The sequence below is a fragment of the Mesocricetus auratus genome, unplaced genomic scaffold (genome assembly GCF_017639785.1).
Source record: "Mesocricetus auratus isolate SY011 unplaced genomic scaffold, BCM_Maur_2.0 Super-Scaffold_100001, whole genome shotgun sequence".
Taxonomy (NCBI): Eukaryota; Metazoa; Chordata; class Mammalia; order Rodentia; family Cricetidae; genus Mesocricetus; species Mesocricetus auratus.
The window spans coordinates 15,297,930-15,316,196 of NW_024429187.1; the positions used below are offsets into that span (position 1 = coordinate 15,297,930).

Here is an 18,267-nt window from a genome sequence, read left to right on the forward strand (position 1 = left end):
CCTCTGGCTCTCCCCAGAGACCCTGCTTGCTGTCTCCTCCGCTGCTGTGGTCTGAACTCTTCCTTGGAGCCCCAACTATGCCATTGCCCGTCTGTCTGTATCTGTCTGTCTTGCCCATGGAGTTAACAAGACTCTACTTAGCTCCAGTCACCCTTCAGTGTATTCTTGAACCACCAGGCCGGTCACAATCCAAACCTAGCAGTGCTGACTGGTCCCAGAAAACCCACGCGGGGACTGCTGAACCTGCGGTAAGAAACGTGTACAATGACTTGTGCGTTGGTTGGTTGGTTTGTTTCCCAATCAATCACAAAAAGTTTAAAGACCGGCGCTGGCTGGATGAACGCACACACTGGTTAAGCGTGCACGCGGCTGCGGAGGTCCGGAGTTCGGTTCCCGCGTAGGGCGGCTCACAACCGCCAGTCCCTGGGGCTGCAGGATCATGCGCCGCCTCTGGCCTCCCGACACCCGCGCTCACGCGCAACGCACCCACACGGACTCGTCGGTGAAAAGACACAGAGAGGCCATTTACTCGGAAGGCGCATGACGCGCCGGCGGGGCCGAGCCCCGAGGGCCCGCGGCGGCGGCGGCGGAAGGAAGCGCGGGCGCAGGCCTGGCTCGGCGGAGGGGTGCGAGCCCGGGAGGGAGGAGCCTGCGCGGCGGGGCGGCGGGCGCAGCGGCCCAGCCATGTCCGCCGAGGAGATGGTGCAGATCCGCCTGGAAGGCCGCTGCTACCCGGTGAGCAAGAGCAAGCTGATCGAACAGAGCGACTACTTCCGCGCGCTCTACCGCTCCGGCATGCGCGAGGCCGTGCGGCCCGAGGCCGGCCCCGAGGTGCAGCAGCTGCGCGGCCTGAGCGCGCCGGGCCTGCGGCTGGTGCTGGACTTCATCAACGCGGGCGGCGCGCGCGAGGGCTGGGGCCCGGGCGAGGACGAGGTGCTGGCCGAGCTGGTGGAGGCCGCGTCCTTCCTGCAGGTCACGGCGCTGCTGCGCCTGCTGCTGTCGCATGTGCGCCTGGGCAACTGCTTGGAGCTGTACCGCCTGGCTCAGGTGTACGGGCTGCCCGACCTGCAGGGCGCCTGCCTGCGCTTCATGGCGCTGCACTTCCACCAGGTGCTGTGCCAGCCGCAGTTCCCGCTGCTGCTGTCGCCGCCGCAGGCCCCGGGGGACGGCAGCCTGAAGCAGAGGCTGAGGGAGGCCCGCATGCGCGGGACCCCGGTACTAGTGGCCCTGGGGGACTTCCTCGGGGGACCCCTGGCCCCGCACCCGTATCAGGGGGAACCCCCGTCCATGCTTAGGTACGAGGAGACCACGGAACGCTGGTTCCCGCTGGCCAACAACCTGCCCCCGGACCTGGTGAACGTCAGGGGCTACGGCTCAGCCATCTTGGACAACTACCTCTTCATCGTGGGCGGGTACCGGATCACCAGCCAGGAGATCTCCGCCGCACACTCCTACAACCCCACCACCAACGAGTGGCTGCAGGTGGCCTCCATGAACCAGAAACGGTAAGTGTGTCCGCGGGGGCCTGCCAGGAGGAAGTGGGCTAGCCCAGTGACCTCCTTCCAGGTGCGGGCCTTAGGTGTCTGTGTCTTGGTGTACTCGCAGAGGATGTTACGAAAGGTAACTGCTGGTTTGGGTTTTTTTTTTTTTTCCTTCTCTTTTCTTCCCTGGTCTGATCCGAGTTATCATGCGTCTTGGGCTCCAGGAACTTTCGTTGTTGCTGTCAGTGACCTTGCACCCTTCTGTAGGAGTCCGCCATCCCTAGGGCGATATTAATGTGTGCCATACAGGGATTCACTTCTTTTACCCCTTCGTTCTCCCTTCTTTTGTTTATTTCCTCCCTAGACAGCAATCGTCTTTGCCTCAAAACTTGAGCCCAGAGCGGTCACCTACAGAACGGGCATGCCATTGTCCCTTGAGTCTGTTGTCTGCCCGAGAATCCTGTGGCTGTGCCGTTAGCACGAAGCCTACATATACCACCCCCTCCCCACTTAGGCTCAGTGGTTTTCCTTTATCTTGGTGCGCTGTTCCTCAGGCTGGTCTTGAACTCCCGCCTTCTAGCCTTCAGAGTGCTGGGATTGAAGGTGTGCACTAGCGCACCCGTCTTCCTACAATAAATAATCTCTGTGATCCTTATAACGTCAACTGAAATGTGTCTACCGTGTCCGTGTTGCCAGACTATCATTTAGGGAATGGCAGAAACCAGCCTGCATGTGTGCAGCATACACACTTTCCCCTCTTACTGGTTGAATCTGTGAACCTGTGGACTCAAAGGGCCTGATGTATTCCTCCCCCCCACCCCGACTCATTCCCTGCCTGTGGAGCCCTCTTACCCTGACCATGGGTGGTTCAGAGAAGAAGAGGCGGAGCTCGGGGTCAGGGTACCAGGAGGAGACGGAAGGAAAGGAGCCTGGAGAGGAAAATGAAAGCAAGATTAAAAAAAAAAAAAAAAAAGCAGACACGGGAAGAGAACGGGAGTCCAGACAGTAGTCCCAGGTGGCCTCAGAAGTTGTGTCTCTTGTTGCAGGCCTGCTGCCCAGCTGCTAAGATGGCCGAAGCGGGCAGGTTCCAAGGTAAAGGCCTTTCTAGGTTGCAGGTGAACTCCAGGCCAGCCTGGATAGCGGAGCGAAACCAAGGAGAGTGGGGAGACGGTATCTCGGTGTGAGAGCCCTTGCTAGCACTCCTGAGGCCTCCATCCAATCACCAGTGCCCCAGACATGGTGAGAAGAGTAGCCAGGACAGGACAGGCCCTCTCTACCAGGCCACCTGCTGCCACCTGAGTCCCACTGTGGTCTCTGCCTGGAAGGTAGAAGGAAGAAATCTGGACTGGATCCGCCTGGCCCATCGCAGGACAAGGGACCCTTAGGTCAGGGGTTATTTGCAGGAACATAGCTTGTCCCGGTGGCTCAGAGGTGGAGAGCACTTGGTGCTCTTTCGTAAGACTGGTGTTGGGTTCCCAGCTCCCACCCTGGGTGCTGTAACCTGTTGGCTGCATCTCCAGGGCATCTGCAGCTAACGGGGCACCCATGCGCACATGTACGTACACATGCAGGCACCAAATAAAAATAAAAAGCGAATCCTGAGAAAATCCTGGCAAAGCTGAAGTATAAGAAGCAGAGGTACTGCTGGGGGTTGGTGGGCTTCCGTCAAACCTCCTGTAATATGATATTTGCATCATCATTACAGGCACCTGCCTGTAATCGTAGGACTTAGGGGGCTGAGGCAGGAAGATCTAGCCCGAGCTACAGAGACCCTTTCTGAAAACAGAAACGAAATCATAAAGCTTAGGATCAAAAGTGTTAATTTAAAAATAATTTTTAAGAGCTTTAATGGAATCAGCAAAGGTGGCGCCCTGAGAGAGGCGGAAGGTTCTAGGTTCTCTCACCCCCACCCCCCATGTGTCTCCAGCTCCATCCACCTGGACACTGTATGGTGGCCTTAGCTCTACAGGCCTGACACCTCACCGGTCTAGCCTGATAGCCTCGGTCCGCTTGCCACAGCATGTTCTTTCTGTGTTCTTTAACCACGGTCAAGTTGTGTTCGGGCTTCTGCCTCACAGGGAGACTGTAGGGGGAGTGCGTCTTGCCTTCCATGCTGTTGCTGGCACCTGAAGCAGCTCCATCACGGGAGGGTTCCTTTTGGCTGACTAATTGGAGGGTGGAGAAGGCTTGGTGACAAGAGCCTGAGGAAGCAGGAGGACAGGGGTGGGGTGGATGCCAATGTTAGCTTGCTTTCTCCTTTCCATGGTCTGGATCCCAGATGGTGGAAGAGTCTTCCCTTCTCTAGAACATTCTTCACACGCCACCCAGACCTTGGTCTGTCGTTCTGGGTCCTGTCAAGCTGACGACATTGACCACCGCCACGCGCCCCTTGACTGTTTTTCATTGTGGTGGTGTCTGGCTGAGACTGCGAGGGGCATTATTTAGGACCAAGCAAGAATGAGGGCCGGGCCAAGAACACATAGCGGAACAGAGGGGCTCAGCTCACTGCTGAGAAGAAAAATACCCCTCAGAGACAAACCCCCTCCTACTCCCCCCAACCGAGGGACCCCCTTCTTCCAAGGAGTCACAGTGTCACGTGATTCCATCCACGGGCCAATGCACTGATGAGGTCAGACCCCTCCCCTCACTCAGCCCTCCCTAAATCTGTCTGTGAGCAATGCAGGGGGACCAGCCCATCAACGCGTGAGCCTTCAGGGGCACTAGGTACCCAACCACAACAGCATCTATACATGGGTGTCATAGTTGGGTATTATAATCGCATGGATGCTTATGCTTATGTATATAGGCCAGCCGTTATCCATTCAGGAGCCGTGTGTGTGTTCCCGAGTGGGATGCGTGTCTGTATATTTTTACTCTAAATTAGGATGCTTAATGTTTCTTCTAGATGTTACTGTGTGTGAGCTTTTATAACAGTTAATCTAAATTATTCTATTATTAATAAAAACTCAGGAGTCAGATATGGGGTTAAAACCTGGTTTACCAGAGAAGTGATCCTTTTCTCTCTTCTTCCTTGATCCCAACTGACTGACAGTGTTTCTAACCCCTCCCTACTACTTCCTGTGTCTCTCCATGTGTCCGGGTCCTCCAAAACCTCTATGGCTGATTCCGGTCAGCTAGTAGCCAGCTGTGCCCTCTGACTCAAGGTAAACTTTATCGTCAGTCTCAGGAGTGTCAGAGTGCAATAAAGTGATCCCACAGCAAACTTTTGTGTTCACAGACGTCTATCTATTGATATAATATTTGGTCTGGTTTTCTTTGTTATTTTGTTTATTATTATTATTATTATTATTTTGGAATTTTTGAGACTGAGTTTCTCTGTGTAGCTTTGTAGACCAGGCTGGTCTCAAGCTCACAGACATGTGCCTGCCTCTGCCTCCTGAGTGCTGGGATCAAAGGTGTGTGCCACCACTTCATTTTTTTTTGAGAGAAGGTCTCACATAGCCAAGCCGGCATTGAACTCTCTGTGTCTGAGGAGAGCCTTGCGTTTCTTAACCTCACGGGTGCTGGGATTAGAGGTTGTTTCCGTATGATTCAAAACTGGAGTCCTAAAGAGGCAGGGCGAGTGATGTCAGGGGTTAGAAGAGTGAGTAGGAGTTCTGGGGGACCAGGTGTCAATGTGTCACCCCGTGGCCACTCACCCAGGACCACACTGGCTATTCCCTAGTGAAAGTGAGGGGTCAGGCTGGCCAGACATGAGGTAACCCCGTTTTTTTTTGTTTTTGTTTTTTTTGGTTTTTCGAGACAGGGTTTCTCTGTGGCTTTGGAGGCTGTCCTGGAGCTCGCTTGGTAGTTCAGGCTGGTCTCGAACTCACAGAGATCCGCCTGCCTCTGCCTCCCGAGTGCTGGGATTAAAGGCATGCGCCACCAATGCCAGGCCAACCCCATTTTTTTTTAATGTCGGCAATTTATTCTGTCTTGAAAACGAGCAATTCACCAATAATGGAAACCTGGCATGGCAAAGAGAATGCATCGCAGGGCTGGCCGGGCAAGCCCTGACTCACACACAGACTCCGGGTCTGAGTGGCTCCTTGTAAGAAGCGGTTTTGTCCTTTCATCTGGGTTTGCTGTGTGTGTGAAGGCAGCAAGGCCAGAGATGCTTTACCAACAGGTATCTTCTGGCAAAGCAGCCGGACTGGGGACCCTTGAGATGCTTTTGTGCTTGACTGTGAAGCCCACACAGCTGGGCCTGACCAGGGAAGGAGGGAAAATGGCCTGTTAACCTCCCCAGGCGAGTTCTGGCCAACGGTTGAAACTGCTTTTTGACTTTTGCGTTCTGAGTTTCCCACAGGTTGTTGAGGCCACAATGAGCACTTCTGTTTTCCAACTTCATCTCCATCCTTGGTTCCCAGCAGAGGTCACTATGGAGGGAGGGAAGGAGCGACAGAGGGATTGGATGGGCCCTGCACACCGCCCAGGCCGGGGAGGAATGCAGCCACAGTAGTAGGACTGTCTGTAGCGAGCCACGGTGGCGTTTTTGTTTCTGGAACCCTCTTTCTGGGTCAAGCGTTGTGCTCACTTTGTCATCCGCCACGGCAGCTCCGTGAGGCTGGCTTTATTACTGACCCCGATTCCCCAGTGAGTGCAGTTCGTTTTCACACAATCACGGGGCTGGACTCCATCTGGGTTATCACCGTCCTCATTGTGGTTTCTGTGGCTGTTAGCCGGTGGCTGGGCGTTTAGCAAGGCTCTCATCGCTCAGGTTTAAGTGTATGCTTGAGTTTGGGTCTTGCTGTATAGCTCAGCTTAGCCTTTCACTGAGTAGCCCAGGCTGGCTTTGAACTTGTAAGATATCCTGTGTCAGCCGCTGGGCAATCACTGACCTCCCCCTCTGCACCACCACCTCTGCTTTGGGAGTGGGACCCAGGGTCTTACACGTATGCTAAGCCATGTTCTATCATCATCAGACTGTGGCTCTTCAGCCCTACAGGGCTTTTTGTTTCCTCTCAGTGAAATGGGAATTAAATTGTAGCCAAGCCTTAAGTTTTCCTCACTTGCAAGTGATGAATCACACACAGCTACAAAATGGAGGCTTATTTGGCGTTGGCAGATATCTCTCTTCCCGATCAGAGTGTGTCAGGGATCAGTGCGAAGGAAGAAGAGATAACTGTGAAGTAATGGGTGGCTCAGATGCACAGTCACGCTCCTGAGGTGACGAGTCGGGAGCTAGACATGAGATGTCGCGGGTTTGTAGAGGGGAAGGCAAGCTGCAGGGTTCTGGAGGGCGTCTGTGCGGTAGGAAACCAGCCCTCCTGGAGCTAAGAGACTGGGGCTCAGGGCTGGAGAGAGGGCTCAGTGGGTACAGAGGCTGCTGCTGAACCTGACACCTGAGTCCATCCCTGGGTTACCTGCGGCTGAGGGAGAGAACCCACTCCTGCAAGTTTCCCTCTGACCTCCTTATGTTCACTGTAGCATGCACACCAACACATGCATGAACATGCATACGCACACACACACACACACACATACATACACACAGAGAGAAAGACACAATAAAGAAATGTAATAAAGTTTAAAAGCTGGAGAGATGGTTCCGTGGTTAAGGACACAAACTGCGGTCCCAGAGGACTTGAGCTTGGTTCCCAGTGCCCACTTGGGGTGGCTCACAGCCACTGTGGACACCTGCATTCATCTGCACTCATAAGTAAGAAAATCTTTAAAAAAAAAAAAACCCAAGGCTTAAGAAAGGAGGAAATGAGGAAAATCACCCTCCCTGCCCCCCCACAGAGCAGAAGGGGAGACTGAGGCACAGACCTGCTGAGCTTCAGTCAGTGTCCCAGGCTTCACAGCTGTTCAGCAGTGGGGCTTAGATCCCCATACAAGGCTGGAGTTGGAGCCCGCAGTGATGTGCCTCTAAATTTAGCCATCGGCTTGTTTTTAGGTGGCCAGCCCATCTGCAAGCAAACCCAACATTAATAAACGTTTCTCTTGAGGAGAGCTTGCGCGCATGGGGTTTGGGGGGATGGAGCTGTTTACTTAGCTGCCTGTCCGATTGGTCTCAGGAAAAAAGAAAAAGAAAAAGAAAAAAGCCTCTTACCTGTTTGCTGAAGACAGATGAGTGTGCTGGGTGGATCACACGCACTGCTTTGATATTGCAGAATTTACTATCTGTGTATCTGCGGGAAGTGAAACCAGCCTGAGCCGGTCAGGATTTAGTGCTTGTTTACAAGCGTTATTTCCTCTGGCTCACCAGATCTGCACCCAGAGCGGGCACCACGGTTGGACGTTAAGGGCCATTGGCAGCGGGGAAAGCAACCAGCGTGAACGGGAGACCCCCCCTAGTTGCTGCCACCAGGGCGAAGTCAACTTGCACGGCTGGCTGAGTTTTAATGGCTCTGAGGCTCTCTGGGTGCAGAATCCTGGGTTCACCTTCTTGTTTGGAAGGCAGACTGAGGACAGTTCCTGCGCACCCAGGCACCTGTAGAGAAAGCACCGTGCTTTCTTCCTACGCTTGCTGGTGTGCGCGACCCACCTTGCCGTGTCCTGGCCTCCCCCTTGCCGCACACACGGCCTCTGCTGTTGCTTTGCCGTTGGAGCTTCTGCCCCGTCTTTCCAGGGACGTAGTTCCTTCTGGAGCAGTCCTTCCTTTGTTGGAGTTAGACACGAGGGCTGTGTCCAGCACCCTCGTTTCACGCGGCAGAAAGCCTCGAGGTTGTGCCGAGAGCATCTCTGGCTTGTGTGTTTAGCTGCTGGGGTGAGACCCCCCCCCCACCACGTTAGAGATGCCCACCTGAAGTAAACGGGCTGCCCAGCCTTTTTCGCTGTAGCTCAGCGCTGGCTTGTGGACGTGGCTGTTGTGTGTCCCTGCAGAGAGGTGGGGACGCCCTCAGAACAAACTGATTTTTGTCTCACCTAGTATTTGAAGCTGACGACAGCACATTTGTTGAGATAACGTGTTTGTTAACATCTATAAATACTCTAGAATACGGGACTAGAGGATTTTAACTAAATTCAGCCCAGCCCTCCCCGTTTATATATAGCAACTGAGTATATGAACTGCCTTCTGGTGAGTGGGTGTGTCGCTGCTGGTGACCACCCGTTAATGCCTGTGTTGTACCTGGATGGAACCTCCTCTCTGAGGAGAAATGAACTAGCCATTCTGTGAGGAGAGTGCCTAGGGGTGAGTCTTCTCTTCTCTCTCTCTCTCTCTCTCTCTCTCTCTCTCTCTCTCTCTCTCTCTCTCTCTCTCTCTCTCTCTCTCTCTCATATTTTTTTTTGAGACAGATTTTCTCTGTGTAACAGTCCTGGCTGTCCTGGAGCTGCAGACCAGGCTGGCCTCGAACTCACAGAGACCTGCCTGCCTCTGCCTCCCGAGTGCTGGGATTAAAGGTGTGTGCCACCACCACCTGGCTCTTGGATAGTTTTTCCCCAGCTGGTGATGGCCGTTTGGTGAGGTTGTGGAATGTTTAGAATCTGGGTCTCTCGAGGAGGTTTGCAGTGTAGTCTCAAAGGGTGGTGTTTGAAGGCCACACCTAGCAGCTGCCTGGCTCCTTTCCTCTCTCTGCCTCCCCCTCCACCGTGGGGACAGTCCCACGCCCTTGCTGCCATGAACTCCGCTCCACGCTGTCCCTGCCTTGATAGGCTGAGATCCTCTGAAACGGCGAGCCAAAAAATTCTTCTGTGAGTTTGTCTGCAGGATACGGGGATCACAGTGACTCGAGGCAGTGAACATGGCCAGGGACTGGGTCTAGGTTCATCCGTAAAATGGCGCGGACTTCACAGCGCTCAGACATCCTCCTGTCCTTGAACTTGTCTCTGGGCTTCATGCAACGTCCAGTCGGTGGATGTGTGCCCTTGGGGGTAGCTGCTCCGCTGGGTAATCTTAGGGGAGATGTCTGTGCGTGTCCAGTGCGGATGCAATGTGTAACTCACACATTTGGGTCTGGCTGCTGGCTGGATCCCAGGCGTGGCGCCTTCACGTGAGGAGAACTGAATGTAGTGTGCGGCAGGTGCCCTGGTTCATGGCGCAGGTGTCCGGTTCCTGGAAGCAGAACCACTAGCAAGAATGGTCCTTGTCACCAGTAGCTGCTCCCTTGCAGTTTCTTCCTCTCCCTACATCTCTACCGGAACTGACCTTGCGGGATTGCGTCTTTCTTTCAGCTCTAACTTCAAGCTTGTGGCAGTCAGCTCGAAGCTCTACGCCATCGGCGGGCAGGCTGTGTCTAACGTGGAGTGCTACAACCCCGAGCAGGATGCGTGGAATTTTGTGGCCCCCCTGCCAAATCCTTTGGCTGAGTTCTCTGCCTGCGAGTGCAAGGGGAAGATCTACGTCATTGGCGGCTATACCACCCGAGGTGAGTGAGGGTAAGCTGCTTTGGCCGCATAAGCCGCAACGGCCTGGGACGGGCAAGAGTGTGGTTTCATGCACCAAGTGCTGTGTGCTCACCATTCTTGAGGAAGCGGTTCCTGATGAGGGCAAGGACCTTTGACGATCTCGTGTGAGCATCCCTCACACGGAAAGAGGGGAATTATGAACGTTCTTTGTGCTTCTAGAAACCCAGCCTTGTGGTCAGCACCTGGAACATGGCCATGCTAGAGGGTCACAGCTTTGCTTGGGAGAGAAGCGTAAACTAAGTATCCCCTCCCCTCCACTCCCTGCCGAGTTGGGCCAACCCACCAGTGCTATACGGGCTGAGTCAAATCTTTGCCTTTGCTTTACCAGATAGAGGCCTTGAAGCCCTGGGACCCTGTTCCTGTGTCCCATGGGGGAGGGTGTGGAAGGACGTGAACACAAGAGAACTTTCTAGAGCAGATGGTAGCGTCCTTGTGTGCTTCCCCGTCTGCGTTGGTGTTTTATAGGAGTGTTGTGGGGGCGGTGCGGCCATCCACAGGTTTGGCTCTACTGCGTATTGTCGGGAGATCACACGGCCAGGATCAGGGCTGTGAGAGGGACGATGGTACATTCAGGGAAGAAGCTGCACCCCTCTTCCTCCTCTTTGCCTCCCTCGAGGCGGCTGCCACCAAGTGGTCTCTCGGCCAAAGGGATTTACTACTGGGTTGGGTGCATCTGACCCGCAGAGCCCACAGCCGAAGGAGAGGAGTCCCCGGACTCGTGGAGTTGCTGGTGTCACGGTCCGGTCACGGATTTGCTGGTGTGTTTAGTATGCGGGGCACAGTCCTTCGTGGTAGGATGGGGCAGACGGCTTCCTAGCCCTGGCTGGTCACAGCTTGAAGGCCACCCTGGGGCTGCAAGTGACCACGTGGGACTTTGTAAATGACAGACAGACACCCCAGTACAGTGTTCAGATGGGTGGCCCAGGGCTGGGTGTGATGGTGCACCCCTGTAATCCTAACACTGGGGAGGTGGAGGCAGGGGGATCGAGACTTGAAGGTGAGCGTGGGAGCTAGTACGCCCTGTCTCTAGGGGGAGAAAGAGAGAAAGCTCTCAGCCGGGCTCTCCAAAGGCTGTAGTCTCCCTCACCTCTTCAGCGCCCTGTCCGGTGGCTCTGCCTTGCATCCCTGCCTGTCTTCATGTAACTTCTCCTCTGGGTGTCTCTGCCTCTAATCAGGATGCTAGCAGTTGGGTTTGTGGTCCAGCACCATCCCTGTCTAGTATGTTCACTTATGTGGCTGCAGATCTGTTTTCAAATGAGGTCTCGCTGGCTGGTGCTGAGGTTGAGGAGGTGGATCTGTGTGTGTGTGTGTGTGTGTGTGTGTGTGTGTGTGTGTCTCCCTCTGTCCCCTGCAGGTGGCCTGTGTATTTGTGCATCTGTGCATCTGTCACTTCCCAGTGACCGACATGAAGACAAGAGGTTTGTCGGCGTTTTCTTTGTGGAGAATCAAGAAGAATATTTGCCTTGGCTAGTAGTCTTTCGCTCTCTCTCTCCACACTAGGGCTTAGGCTACAGCCATCAACTGATTTCACATCTTTAGACAGCCCTGTCCTCCGCCGTGCCTAAATGCTACATCTCTGCCTCTGTTTTTCCGGTGAAGAAACTGACTAGGTTGTTTACCTACAGACGTTTCTCCTTTCTTTGAGACTGCGTGGTTTGTGCCTTGAGGCAAGGTCTTACCCTGGAGCTCCCCGGTGGTGTGAGGTCTCTGTAGCTCAGTCCTCCTGCCTGAGCCTTGGGTGTTGTGTTCCATGTCTGAGCCTCTAACTCCCCCAGACGGACTGAGACAGAATGGGTCGCGGCTGACAGGACACGCGTGTGCCTCAGCTTCTCCTCCCCGCAGGACTACCAGATGCTACCGGTGGTCCTGTTCTTCTGGTAGATTTCCTGGCTTTTCCGTGACCTTGGCTGAGCAAGCAGGCTGTAGATTTGACCTGGAAAACCCTTCTTGTGTGCTTTGAGCTTCTTAAGCCACCACTAGTGTGCCTTCCTCCCTTGGGCCACCCAGGATGGTGCCTGTCCTGAGTTCCCTGTGCCAGAGACCATGATGGGCGGTCAGGTGGTGGGGCTGGGTGGGTGTTTGTGTTCTGAGCTGAGAGGGTTGGGCACTGCTGTCCTCTCTAGTCCTTCTCTGTCTGGCTTTTCCAGCACTTCCTGATCGTTCCTGTTTCAAACAGGTCTTCCTAATTGTTATGAAAAAGACAAAAAAACAAAACAACCAAGAAGAAATAGAAACTAGGACTGGAGTTGGACTCTCATCCCGTTGACTTCTTAAGAGAGACTTGAAATTCACTGAATAGTGTTTCATGACTGTTTGCTTGTTTGTCTGAGGCAGGGCCTCCCTACTGTGTGGCCCTGGCTCCCCTTGGACTGGATATACAGCCCAGGCTGGCCATGAACTCGTGAAGACCCACCTGCCTCTGCTGGGACTAAAGGTGTGCACCACCATGCCTGGCTGGTTCATGACTTTTTTTTTTAAGATTTATTTATTTATTATGAATGCAACACCCTGCCTCCATGTATGTCTGCACGCCAGAAGAGGGCCCCAGATCTCATTACAGATGGTTGTGAGCCACCATGTGGTTGCTGGGAATTGAACTCAGGACCTCTAGAAGAGCAGTTGGTGCTCTTAACCTCTGAGCCATCCCTCCAGCCCCCTGGTTCATGACTTTTATAGTAGATTTTGGTTATCTCGGTTCTTGCCAGTAGAGAAATGGACGTGTCAGGTGTGGAGCCCCGTCCCTGTCGTCTTATCACCTGGGAGCCTGAGGCAGGAGGATTGCTGCAACCTTTGAGCCATCCTTGGGCTACACAGTGAGTTCCAGGTCAGCTGAATACAGGCTAGAGAATGAGACGTCTTCTCAAAAAAAACAAACAAAAAAACGACAGAAATTCGGTAGGAAATCCTAGCAACCCTAAAGGGCAGAGGACTCCATTTTAGGTGTAAAGCCCAGAGGGTTATCCCACCAAGCAGACCGCTTGGCAGTGGCCCGAGTGGAGCTTGCAGAAGACCCAGGAAGACCTGCAGGCTATCGGGACGAGGAGAAACTTCCAGGTGTCCCTGGTAGATTAATCAAACCTCCTTGTCTGTCTCCTGGCGTGACCTTTATTATGGAGTTGTAACTGTATACTGTCTCCCGCCAGCTGCCTGGGTCCCACTGCTTTCTCTGTCCCCAGATAACATGTGAGACACTATAATAATTGTGAAGCTGTTGGCCATTTGCTATGGTTTCTTAATGGCCAGCCCTGACTTAATCATTAGTAACGTAATTACTAATACGTATTTTTATAAGGTCTTATCTTACTGAGGACTCAGCCTCATGGGTCCTCTCTTCCCGGGATCCCATGGCAACTCTCCACTCTTGACTGCATTTCCCACAATCCTCCTCAACTCCTAGTCCCACCTGTCTTGCTTCCCTATTGGTCAACAGTGCTTCATTTGTCAGCCAATAAGGCAAACATGTACACAGAAGGACTTCCCCTGTCACCTAGTCTGTAAGTAGATACATGCAGACCTGTGTGAGGACTAGCCAGGCGGTTTGCTAATGGGCACGGGGACAGCATACACTAAGGCCCAGCTGGCTTGGAACTGGACTTGGCTCTGGAGTTTGTCCATCTGTCTGTACCCACCCACTCTCCCTTTCTGAGACAATGTCTTTCTATGTAGCCAAGGCTGGCCTCAAATCTGCAATCCTCCTGCCTCAGCCTCTGAGTGCTATGATTGCAAATAAACTCCATCATGCCAGGCATGACTGTGGAGCTCCTTACACGTAGCTGCAGGTGAGGTGCGTGCATGTGTGCGTGTGTGTGGGGGGGAAGGGGTGGACACCGTTGCTTTAGGCAGGTCAGTTGCTATGGGAGAGTCCATTGCTATGGATGGGTCTGTTGCTATGGGAGGGTCTGTTGCTATGGAAGGATCTGTTGCTATGGGTGGGTCTGTTGCTATGGGAGGGCCTGTTGCTATGGGAGGGTCTGTTACTGTGGGCGGGTCCATGGCTGCATGCTTGTGATGGGCTGGCTCCCAACTGAGCTGTCTTTCTCCACTGATATGTTTTGTTGTTTAACAATAACAAACGTGAACTTCATATTTCCGATTGCTAGTAATTTCCTTTTCTTGCTGCAGCTAAGACCATTCGTGCTTTCCTGGAGAAGAAAATACATTAAAAATCAGTTTAAAAAGAGGAAAGTGAGGCCCTGTTTTTCTTATTTTGCAGTGTCGGGAGCCTCACGCACACTAGCAAGCACTCTTGGTTCTTAGCCTTCGTTTCGCACTGACTTTCGAGGTGGAATCACACTAAGTTGCCAAGGCTAGCCTCAAACTCACTCTGTAGCACAGGCTAGTCCTGGACTTGAAAGCCTCCTGCCTTAGCCTCCAGAGTAGCTGGTATGTTAGGCAGTTTTGTTTTCAGAGAGAGAGAGAAGAGAGAGAGAGAGAGAGAGAGAGAGAGAGAGAGAGAGAGAGAGAGAGAGAGAGAGAGAGAGAGAGAGAGATACTACTTCTCCTCAAAGAAATTGGCTGTTAGGGAAAAACAAAGACAAAGAAGGCTTTTTGCCCTGACGAGTTGGCAGGAGGTGGGGCCTTTGACATGGGTGTCTCCTGTGCTACAGATCTGTGAGTCCGCCTCTGCGGCCAACAGGGGCTGAGGCTTCTGTGTCTCCCGACAGGGAGACCTGCTTTGCTGGCTTTGGGGTTTTGGCGTGGCTTTTAGGGTTTGTCAAGGACAGACCCCGCTGGGCCTGCCAGGTAGCTGTCCGTGAGGGTCTGAGGCTGTCGGACTGTGTGCTGATCTTGTGACTCAGCTGCAGGGTCAGGGTCAGGGTCAGGGTGCACAGGGCAGGCTGTGCAGGCCAGGCGGCGGAGAGCAGGGCCCTAGGAGGCATTCTAAGGGATGTACAGCCCTTTCTCCACAGGTAGGCAGCACTGTCTTGGTGCTGTGGATCCTGTGTGTTCAGGCCTGGCCAGGCGGCACACCTGTGTGTGTGTGGGGCTCATCTGCATGTCCAGGTGAGCATACCGTCACTCTGCCAAGGAGTGAGTTTTACAATGCAGGTTTTCTATTTCGTGTAAGGCTTGGCTGGGAGTAAGCTTTCTTGAACTAATTACTTGAAAACTTGGGGGAAAGAAACCAACATTATTCCTTCAGTTGTTTTTAACATTAGGTCGCTGGAGTTCTTCTGATGGCCTGAGCTACCCATAAAAGCATAGACTTGAGCCGGGCGGGTTGGTAGCGCACGCCCTTAATCCCAGCGCTCGGAGGCAGAAGCAGGCGGATCTCTGTGAGTTCGAGGCCAGCCTGGTCTACGGGGCGAGTTCCAGGACAACCTCCAAAGCTACACAAAGAAACCCTGTCTCAAAACCAAAAAAAAAAAAAAAAAAAAAGCACAGACTTCACTACAGTGCTGTGAGCCAGTGCTCCCTGAGCAGACTTCAGCCAGGACTTGCTGAGGTTACCGCTTCCCGCAGAGGAGCTGTGGCCTAGCTCTGAGGCCTCCGGCATCTTCCTGTAGCCATCCACCTAAAACATCACCCACAAGTTGTCTCTGAGTCACAGCTGCCCTTTCCAGGCTGCCCCTCGGACTCATGGTTCGCCTGTGTAGGTTTTCCTAGTGCTGGGATTATAGGCGTGAGCCACCTGGCTCTGCGGTTCCCAGGGCCTCCTAAGAGGGGAGCCCGGGCGACCTCTCCCCAGTCCTTTTAGAAAACCGTTGCTCTATCCCCTGCCCTCCTGACGGAGCTTCAGCTGCCCGTGGCCACCACGTGGCGTATGTGGAGGAAGACGCCGCCCCGCCGCCGCCTGGGCGTTGCACGTCCCCGCCGCCTGTCACCCGCCTCTGTCTGTGTTTCAGATCGCAACATGCACATCCTGCAGTACTGCCCCTCTTCTGACCTGTGGACGCTGTTCGAGACCTGCGATGTCCACATCCGCAAGCAGCAGATGGTGTCGGTGGAGGAGACCATCTACATCGTGGGTGGGTGTCTCCACGAGCTGGGACCCAACCGCAGGAGCAGCCAGAGTGAAGACATGCTCACCGTGCAGTCCTACAACACCGTCACCCGGCAGTGGCTCTACCTGAAGGAGAACACGTCCAAGTCGGGCCTGAACTTGACCTGTGCACTTCACAACGATGGCATCTACATCATGAGCAGGGACGTCACTCTGTCCACCAGCTTGGAGCACCGGGTGTTCCTCAAGTACAACATCTTTGCCGACAGCTGGGAAGCCTTCCGGCGGTTCCCGGCCTTCGGACATAACTTACTGATTTCCTCTCTCTACCTACCCAACAAAGCAGAGACCTGAGTGATTCGATGGGATTTGAAAGACGGATCTGTTTCAAGGGGGGGTGGGGAGAAAAAGGCAACCCTTTGAAATTCTGAATCCTGAAGGGACAGAGTAACCTAAAAGTAGGTCACGTATTGTAGGAGGCTCGGCTGTAAGTAAGCTTTCTTGAACTAACTACTTGAAAACCTGGGGGAAAGAGACCATTATTCCTTCGGTTGTTTTTTACGTTATGGGAGCAAATGTCGTAAATAATTCATCCAAAGCTAACAGTCTTGGGCTGACAACTAAAACGCAGCATTAAAAAGTAGACTTTTGGGGTCTGCTCCGTAAGGGCCAAGCTCAGCTGACACAATAGTAGTAATAGCTTTGTTCTGTGTTTTCCCCACTGAGGGTGGAATCTAGGGCCTCACGCTAGTCCCGTAAAGATGACTTTAAAATTCTATTTCTTTAGGTCCCCCGAGATGTCATTAGTAGTAGATTTCCCTTTTTCTTTTAGTTTTTTGGACAAGAATTAGGAACTACCTCCTCACCCCTCCGGCCTCTTATATCACCTGGTTTTTTTGGCTAGGCGTTTTATTGTATACTTGTTTTCAGGGACCCTGGCAGGTGTTTCCAACCTTTTTGACATTTAGAAATCACGTTGCCATTTATAAAGCTTGTGCACAATTGAGTTACCTTAGGGGAAAAAAAACTCGTCATGTTTTAAGTAAGGTCCTGATGTTGTGTTGGCTACCGTCGTAGTTGTCCTCAGGGCCACGAGCTTCGGCCGCCGTTCTTGCTAAGGTAGAACCAGACAGAGAATTCACACAAGCAGCAGGTCTATCCAAAAACTTGGGTAGGCGCAGTCTCAGGGAGTCTCCAGTCTTTCTGTAGCTGAAGAGGCTGTGTGAGTAGACCTGTCAGCCTGTGGCGTTGTGTGCGGCAAATGCGCGGCTACCCAGGTCACAGACCCTGCCTTGTGAGGTCCTTGTTTTTAGAACATTGCTATTAACGTTTTATAAGTTGAGTGTTAAAAATGAGGGAGTACCGCATAAGGAAAACATGCCTTTATGAGTCGTTTTTGTTGAATGTATGACTTAGATCTTGTTTCAAGATTTAAAATTCAAAACAAGACAACTTTTGCACATTTAGATGAGGGTTCCTCCTAACTTAGTCTCAGATATGCAGTCCTGCTTTGGTTCCGCCTTTTAAAGGCAAGGGTGGCTGTCACTCATTTATGCTGGGAAGCAGGGGCTTGACAGACGTGGAGTGACCTCTGCTGGCGTGTCTGAACCGAGGCGAGGTGCTGGCCTCTGGGCTCTCATGCCGACGGCAGGGAACAGCTCTAGAGACTTCACCAAGTCAGTTCACAGGGAACAAAGGAACCTGCCAATCATGGGTCCGTGTTTCTTAAAAACCTCAAGGGTCCACTTAGCATGCACGAGAGGCTCCCCCGGGTTTAATCTCCAGCACTTACAGCAACAGCAACAAGGCCCTCACTTACAGGAAATTTGATTGAAGAGCATTTGCTATAGCCAGCTGCTGTCTTGTAGTGGAGTTGGCTAACTGAGCCAGACTCCATCTCTGTCCCAGCAGTGGGCAGGGGGCAGTGCCCTTTCAGTGACAGTTAAGAAAGCTCCATAGAAAAGCAAAATCTTCAGGTAGAGTCATTTCTGGAACAGCTGCTCTCCCAGGGGCTGGTCGTGGGCGGGGATGGAGTGGGGGATGGGGGTGGGGGGGAGTTGACCCCCGTAGGTCTTCAGTGTCGTGAAGGAGTCACATCAGGGTTTCTTGTTTCTTTTTTTTTTTTGGTTTTTCGAGACAGGGTTTCTCTGTGGCTTTGGAGGCTGTCCTGGAACTTGCTCTGTAGACCAGGCTGGCCTCGAACTCACAGAGATCCTCCTGCCTCTGCCTCCCGAGTGCTGGGATTAAAGGCGTGCGCCACCAACGCCCGGCTGTCACATCAGGGTTTCTTTAAGCCATGCCTCTAATATATCCAGAGAGCCTAGTTATAGAATCTTACTTGCACAACTATTTAAAAGTTCTGTGTTCAAGGTCAGCCTGCTCTACAGAGGGAGTGCCAGGACAGCTAAGACTACGTAAAGAAACCCTGTCTCAAAAACACAATCTGTTAGTGTTTTTTTGTGCCGTAGTGACAGATCTCAGTGTCTTGTC

At 53.0% G+C, this 18,267-nt stretch overlaps 1 protein-coding gene and 1 long non-coding RNA gene across 2 annotated transcripts; one reads left to right on the forward strand and one right to left on the reverse strand.

The window, feature by feature from the left end:
• The first annotated feature begins 359 nt into the window (after positions 1-359).
• On the forward strand, positions 360-17,687 carry Klhl42 (kelch like family member 42). Its single transcript, XM_040743652.1, has 3 exons — positions 360-1,505; positions 9,600-9,793; positions 15,680-17,687. The coding sequence occupies exons 1-3, from the start codon at positions 541-543 to the stop codon at positions 16,129-16,131; spliced, it is 1,611 nt and encodes a 536-aa protein (XP_040599586.1). The 5' UTR covers positions 360-540; the 3' UTR covers positions 16,132-17,687.
• LOC121139706 lies at positions 3,331-7,972 on the reverse strand. Its single transcript, XR_005876623.1, has 3 exons — positions 7,537-7,972; positions 7,254-7,393; positions 3,331-3,682 (listed from the first exon to the last, which is right to left on the reverse strand). It is a non-coding gene; the product is annotated as an uncharacterized LOC121139706 (long non-coding RNA).
• Positions 17,688-18,267: the final 580 nt, after the last annotated feature.

Excerpts from the sequence above, each read along its gene's own strand:
- Klhl42 (XM_040743652.1), top strand. The coding sequence starts at position 541 with ATGACGCGCCGGCGGGGCCGAGCCCCGAGGGCCCGCGGCGGCGGCGGC. Across the intron at positions 1,506-9,599 it reads GCCTCCATGAACCAGAAACG|CTCTAACTTCAAGCTTGTGG; the intron begins GTAAGTGTGTCC and ends TCTTTCTTTCAG. Across the intron at positions 9,794-15,679 it reads TGGCGGCTATACCACCCGAG|ATCGCAACATGCACATCCTG; the intron begins GTGAGTGAGGGT and ends TCTGTGTTTCAG.